Genomic DNA, 7,403 nt, shown 5'->3' with positions numbered 1-7,403 from the left:
GTAAAGTAGAAAGGATTAATTTCACTGAGATACAAAATTAGGTAACCTATATGGGTACATGCTAGGCTGATTAATGCAAAATGGATATTCTAATAATCACTCACAAAATATTTAATATCACAAGAGTTATTTTCAAATCAATAAATACAAAAATACAAAAATGTTTAGTATACTATACTTTATTTACTAGTTCACATAGCTAGTTTCTGGAACAGTGTAAGCAAGCAGTGACAGAGCTTATAAAAGCTCTCTTTCTCTATCCATCAATTTATCCAAAATTCCAATCCCAATCTCTCTCTCTCTCACGCTTTGAGTGTGACTGAGTGAGTGTGAGTCACACCCAATCGGCGCAAATGGCAACCACCACCAACCACCCTTCATCATTCTCAAGCCTCCGCGCCTACCTCGGTGCCGTCGCCCACACTCCCTCCCGCCTCGCTCGCCGTGCCGTTTCTGTCTCCACCTCCTACGACGAGATGAGCAAAGTTCGCGCCCGCTCCGGTTCCTCCATGCGTAAGACCCTCCGCTGGTTCGACCTCGTCGGCTTAGGCCTCGGCGGTATGGTCGGCGCCGGCGTCTTCGTCACCACCGGCCGCGCCGCTCACGACTTCGCCGGTCCCGCTGTTGTCCTTTCCTACGCCATTGCCGGCCTCTGCGCCCTCCTCTCCGCCTTCTGCTACACCGAGTTCGCCGTCGATATGCCTGTCGCCGGCGGCGCCTTCAGCTACCTCCGCGTCACCTTCGGTCCGTCATCTCCTTCCCTCCCCCCTCTCAACCAACCTCATTTCCATTTCTGATTCCATTGTTGATGTGACATCGTTTTGAATTTTGATTTCCACAGGTGAATTCGCAGCGTTTCTAACCGGCGCAAACCTCGTGATGGACTACGTGATGTCCAATGCCGCCGTCGCCAGAAGCCTCACAGTCTACCTCGGAAGCGCAATCGGAATCTCCCCGGAGAAATGGAGGCTCACCGTCCCTTCCTTTCCCAACGGCTTCAACCAGGTAGACATCGTAGCGGTGGCCGTCGTTTTGCTGATCACTCTCGTAATCTGCTACAGCACTCGGGAGAGTTCAGTGGTGAACATGATCCTCACAGCGCTGCACATACTCTTCATAGCGTTCGTGATAGTGATCGGATTCTGCAGAGGGAGCTGGAAGAATTTCACGGAGCCGGCTCACCGGGAGAATCCGTCGGGATTCTTCCCGTACGGCGCGGCGGGGGTGTTCAAAGGCGCGGCGGCGGTTTACATGAGTTACATTGGGTACGACGCCGTTTCAACGATGGCGGAGGAAGTTAGAGATCCGGTGAAAGATATTCCGATCGGAGTTTCGGGTTCGGTTGCGATCGTAACCGTTTTGTATTGCTTAATGGCTGCTTCAATGTCAAAGCTTCTTCCCTACGATTTGGTAACTAATTAACTAATTTCCGTTACGAATTTTTGTATTTTATTTTATTTTATTTTATTTATTGTTAGAGTGTTGATTTCGTGTACGGATGATGATTTATGATTTTTATCTGATGAGGGTGCGGTGCACGCAGATTGATGCTGAGGCGCCATTTTCGGCGGCGTTTAACGGGAGATCGGACGGTTGGGGATGGGCGTCACGGGTGATTGGGGTGGGGGCCAGTTTTGGGATACTGACGTCGCTGTTGGTGGCGATGCTGGGTCAGGCACGTTACATGTGTGTCATCGGACGCTCCAATGTGGTCCCTACTTGGTTCGCTAGGGTCCACCCCAGAACTTCAACCCCTGTCAACGCCTCTGCTTTTCTTGGTATGTATGTATGTTTACTGCTTCACTAATTGCAATTAGTACTAATTAATTATGATTAATGTTGTTTATGATGTTGGTCATGTGTTTTGCTTGGTAATGTGTGTGGCCGGTGGGGTTGAAATTTGGAATGTGTTTGTTGAACTTATCTAAACCATAGATCACACTACTTCTGGTGAGGTGTGATGTGAATGTGATTAAAGGAGATGTGTTGTGTGGTTAACTGGTTATTCTGTTGGGTTGTGTGATAAGACTAGTGTCTTCTTTCTCATTAATGAGAATGGGTGATGGGGTTCTCTATCACCTTGATAATGAAGGGATTGATGCTTATCAATATACTATTGTGCATTCCCATATGGTGGTTGGTTGGTCTTAGCTCAATAAATGCATGTAGTTCAAGATTTTACTTGATAAGTGTTTCTAGGCATGATCATGCTCTTCCTCTGGATGGTCATCCAAAAGGGAGAAATTTATTTCATCAAGTTTACCAATCATGTGATGACACAGGTTCAACTATTTCTAAAAATATATGTCATTTATTAAGAATTCATTATCAAAATTTGAAAAATTATACATAAACTTGATGGAATTGAGGTAAGGAACTTGATATAAGTTTTATCCTATCCAAAACCCTTGCTGAGAGATTCAATTAACCTCTTGATGGTTTTAGCTATCAAATTCAATTAAAGGAGGGGGTAATTGACATGCTGCCAATACAATAATAAATGAGTTTTAATTCATTCATGACTCATTTTTTTCTTCTTGTGACCCTTACAACTAACTTTTTCTTCATATATCTCTTTTTATTCGTATCACATGAGACATGCATTTATATCTTTCATTATTGATGATCTCTTTATATTTTTCAAAGTTCTCAAAGGTGGAGTGAATTTGGAGTCTGAATAGAATATTTTCCATGATGAAAAAGAGCTGTTGTTCACCTTGGTGATTTTGAGAAAACCATAGTTAAAACTTAAAAGTAGCATTATTCTATTTGAAAGGGAAACTTGACACCGTATCCAAAACCAGCATGGTGGAAAAGGCCATTAACATATTATCCCATATGGATGTCACATGCTTTCTAGGGGCTGTGTGCCTAACATGTTATTGTATTGTAGTATGGTCCCCCCTTCCTCTTCCCTGGGTATGGTATATGTGCCTATCTAGTACTTTCTAAAGAGTAGCTTCAATTTATGTATTTGGTAGACAGTGTCTTGAATACACGTAATAGATATAGATGGTGATGGCTGCGTGTGCTAAGCGTGTTGCTGTGTGGCTTAGGATAGAAAGATGTTGATCACTTTAAAATAATAGTTTCTTGACTTCGATCCTCTATTTTATTTTTCAACTCACTCATTAGAAGAAGAATAAAAGCATTTCAAATGGAAGGCATTGGTGGTTTTTATTGATTCGAGACCCATTATTGGATGAGTTCATATATTCCCCTTGATTGGAATCATTGACCGATGGAGGACCTTACTTCTTTAGATAGCCATTTAAAGATGATGGCCTCAATGATGATTTCCATGATTTTATGCCCTGCTGCATTTTGATTCTTAGAATATCTATCTAAAATTCGTTTTCCTTTCACTCTAAGACTATTTTGAGTGGTAGCATATATTAAAAACAGTTGTGCATTTCTGGGGTCACATTTTTCTCATATCCGCATATAATCTCCTTTTTCAGGGATCTTCACAGCAGCAATTGCCCTTTTCACTGACCTTGAGATCCTCCTTAATCTGGTGTCCATTGGCACCCTCTTTGTCTTTTACATGGTGGCAAATGCTGTGATCTATAGACGTTATGTGGATGCAGGGAAAACCAATCCATGGCCTACATTGTCCTTCCTCTGCTCATTTTCCTTTACCGCCATCATGTTCACACTTATTTGGAAATTTGTACCATCAGGAAGGGCAAAAGCAGGGTTGCTTTGTGCTTGTGGTGTAATTGCTATTGCAGTGTTACAACTTTTCCATTGTATGGTCCCTCAAGTTCGTAGACCAGAATTCTGGGGTGTCCCACTCATGCCATGGATACCCTGCATCTCAATCTTTTTGAATTTGTTCTTGCTTGGAGCATTGGATGGACCATCCTATGTTAGGTTTGGAATCTTTTCGGCAGTTGCGGTGCTCTTCTATGTCTTTTACAGCGTTCATGCTAGCTTTGATGCTGAAGGAGATGGTTCCCTCAGTCAAAAGAATGGTGAAATTCATGCGGAATCAATAGAATGTGAGGACCTGAGTTCCAAAGTGTAGATCATTTTTAATTTATGTTTTAAAGTCATGATGGACTTCAACCTTTTTTGAATGGTTGGTGTTCATTCGGAACAAGAATGTGGGGAGAGGGATAATCATGTGAAATGGGGATTAAATGAGATAGATTATTAGAACAGGATGCAACTTTTGTAGAAGTGGGGAATTGTATAGTTGAAGGGCGGCTTAGGTTTTGATCCCTTTTGTAAATTCTATGGCTCAAGTTATCCCAAAAATTAAATGGAAATTTTGGAAAACAATTGTTCGCACTCTCTGGAAAAGTGATGGAGGGAGGAGAAAAATGGAAATAAAACGAGAAAAAGTAAAAAGTGTGATAAAATATATGATTGAAAAAAGGAAAGAAAATAGAAAGAGAGTGAGTGTGGACAATGAGTGAAAATGAAATTAGGTGTGAATGAAGTTGAAAAATCTGTATGTATGATGTGTCATATTAATTCATTGACTACCAACAGCTAAATAGAAAAAACATGAGAAGTGACATTGCAACTTGCAAGTCTCTTTGACCAAGACCAACACATACGAGATGAAAATGAGGGGTAAAAATAAAAGAAAAGACAATAGAAAAGGAAAAGGATTTTTTTTTATTTGGTTGAATTAGTGAGAAAGTAAGAAAAAGAAAATTTAAGCATGATATGTAATTATATTTTTCGATGTAGCAAAAAAAAAAGCATGATATGTAGTTATGATTAAAATTGAGGTAGAGTTAGACCTTTTAAATTTTAATATTGTAACTTCATATAAAAATAAAATTTTGTCTTATGAAAGCAAATTTTGATGCTAAATAAACTTTACCTAATCTTTGTGGGCACATAATTAAGGGTGTAAATGTTATCATAATATTAACATTTGGAATTTATCTGAACTATACACATTTTTCCTTTCATTTTCACTACTTTTTTCACTTTTAATTTCCTATCACATTGTTCATGATATATCTAACTACTCTACCTTCTATTATCTTACTATAATGGAGATGAAATTAGTGTGAAATTTGTTTTCCCTTTATGAAAGGACCAATATCATGGTATGGCTAAGTGGTCCATTTCAACGGGAAAAGGCAATTAATATGACACAAAGTGGACTTGATGTCATTCTGAAAAGAAGAAATTTGAAAGGTCCTTATATGCTGCTATACAATAATTGGTCTTGATTAATTCATGATTAGCATTAGCATGAATTGTGAAAAGTAATAAATGGATGATCCAAAGATTGACATGCTGTAATTTGACAAATGAGGAATGTGAAGTCCGATTATCTCCATTGTGCTGTCACATCTTGCACTTAATGGCAAGCACTGGTGAATTGAATTTCCTTGTCAGAGATCCACACTAGATTTAGCATTTTAGATTTCTTAATTTTTGACTTGTCAATTTGACTATTTTACTTTTATGTTTTTTTTATTTAAAAAATGTGTGCTCATGCTATAGCTGGCCGGGTGGAGCTTCAGAGAGGAACGATAATGTCTATGGCCATGGCTTGATGGTGCTTTGATCATGGGAGTGGGTTTTGCTTGTGAAGGTGAAACTCTGTCCTCAAATGGCGTCGTGGCTTACTTTTCTAATAAATAATTGTAGGTTTTTCATACTTAGGTTTAGTATTAAAATTAGCTGATATGACACTAATTTAGTAATTTTTCAAGTTCTTTTTTTGAAAGTCACATTCTTCATTTTTACCATCTTTTATAGAAAATAATGCATTAAACAAGAAAGTTGAATGAGAGTTGCATATCATTAACCAGATTAGCTATTGGGACTGCATGATTCATTTACCAAACAATCCACTAATTCTTCTATCCAATTACTCCACAAGCACCATCAATTACCATCCATAGAAAATACGAAATTGTCATTATTGAAAGTGGTGGAATAATTAAAGTTTCACAGCAGCATTCTTTCTCCTTGTGAAGTTTGTGTTTGGGTAAAATGTTTAATTAAACGCTTATAATAAGAAATTATTCATAAGTTTTTTTAAGAAATTTATTAATGATAGTAGACTAAAAATAAGTTATAGATAGGAGTGCAAATCTTCTTTCTCCACCGTCTGTCTCTAATCCTGTCCCACCAGTTAAAAATTGACAGCTCAATTAAAATTCCACATCATCCTTCTCATTCACCTAACGAAGTTATCACATACTCACAGTTAGTCTGTTACGCTTCCTCTCTCCATCTCCATCTCCAACACCTCAAGGCTCCTACCATTACTGGTGAAAATGTGAAATTATCTGCGTTACTCCACCATCATTGAGCAAAAACACGGAGCATGAAGAAGGAGATGGCAATAGTGTAGCAAGCATAAAAATGAGTCTGGGATCGGATTGTATAAAAAATCAATTCAATCTTGTTAAAGTGTAATTCAAATTGGAGATATAGTGGACTTGTTGTATATATAGTAATATGTTAGTAGAATCTATAAATAGACTATGTTGTATCTGATTACCCTAATGAGAATTAGATGATTTCCCCCAAATTGTGACCTAATCTGTCTCTCGTATCTTCTTCTCCTCTTTCTCTGAGAACTGAACACACACATAGTTCTAACAAATCTTAGGGATGCCACCGACAACGTTAAGGAGATGGCCAAATCGCAAAAGCCAGATCGCACTACCTCCGCTCCTTCGTCTAATAATAAACGCCGGAAATCAATTGACGTTGGTTCCGATTCCATCGTCGTTGCCGCTGATCAAGATAGCGGTGATAAAATTCGTGGTGCAGATCTCGCGGTGTAGATCGCCGGAACAAGAACACATTCATATCGAAGTGTCAGATAAGATTATGACCATCACTAACGCGGCCACTGCCACAGCCATTAGCGACGTTAATTATAAATCTCAATTATATGGTTGGATCAATTTTTGTGGTAACCACCATGTGCAGCCTCTGCATATGGAAAGGAAAAGAGGTGGGTGTGAAGCAAGAAAATTGACAGAAAGAAGACGTAGACAAAAACGAGAAACCGTTGGCTAAACCTGTTAAATGTGATGTGGAATTTTAATTGAGTTGTCAATTTTTAACTAGTGAGACAGGGTTGGGGACAGAGGGTGAAGACAGGATTTTTACTCGATAGATAGATATGAGCGCTTATTACAAATTATTTTCAGCAGTTTATGAAAGTAAGTCGAAAAGAGCTCATAGACATATCGTTAGCTCTTTTAATAAGTTTATCCAAATAGTAATATTAGTATTTGTGAAATTGGATCATTTTTAGCAGAATTCTCTACTGTTTTCTCCATCACCATTAATATAAGTCGTTGAGTTTTGTAATCAATGGCTGAGATTATTTTAAATAAATATTAAAACTTATTAAGTTAAAGAGTTTAGAGTAACTTATTAATTTACTGTTATAGCGGCTAGGCTGC

At 38.6% G+C, this 7,403-nt stretch overlaps 1 protein-coding gene across 1 annotated transcript; it reads left to right on the top strand.

The window, feature by feature from the left end:
- Nucleotides 1-253: 253 nt before the first annotated feature.
- On the top strand, nucleotides 254-4,287 carry LOC130718018 (cationic amino acid transporter 7, chloroplastic-like). The gene is made up of 4 exons (XM_057568449.1): nucleotides 254-744; nucleotides 842-1,410; nucleotides 1,544-1,778; nucleotides 3,462-4,287. The coding sequence occupies exons 1-4, from the start codon at nucleotides 354-356 to the stop codon at nucleotides 4,028-4,030; spliced, it is 1,764 nt and encodes a 587-aa protein (XP_057424432.1). The 5' UTR covers nucleotides 254-353; the 3' UTR covers nucleotides 4,031-4,287.
- The last annotated feature ends 3,116 nt before the right edge of the window (nucleotides 4,288-7,403 follow it).

The sequence above is a fragment of the Lotus japonicus genome, chromosome 5 (genome assembly GCF_012489685.1).
Source record: "Lotus japonicus ecotype B-129 chromosome 5, LjGifu_v1.2".
Classification (NCBI taxonomy): domain Eukaryota; kingdom Viridiplantae; phylum Streptophyta; class Magnoliopsida; order Fabales; family Fabaceae; genus Lotus; species Lotus japonicus.
This window is presented reverse-complemented; position numbering and strand designations above follow the sequence as displayed.

What these genes read in the sequence shown, in the direction of transcription:
- LOC130718018 (XM_057568449.1), top strand. Translation starts at nt 354, where the DNA reads ATGGCAACCACCACCAACCACCCTTCATCATTCTCAAGCCTCCGCGCC. An exon ending in CTACCTCCGCGTCACCTTCG is followed by an intron (nt 745 to 841) that starts GTCCGTCATCTC and finishes TGATTTCCACAG; the next exon opens with GTGAATTCGCAGCGTTTCTA. An exon ending in AGCTTCTTCCCTACGATTTG is followed by an intron (nt 1,411 to 1,543) that starts GTAACTAATTAA and finishes CGGTGCACGCAG; the next exon opens with ATTGATGCTGAGGCGCCATT.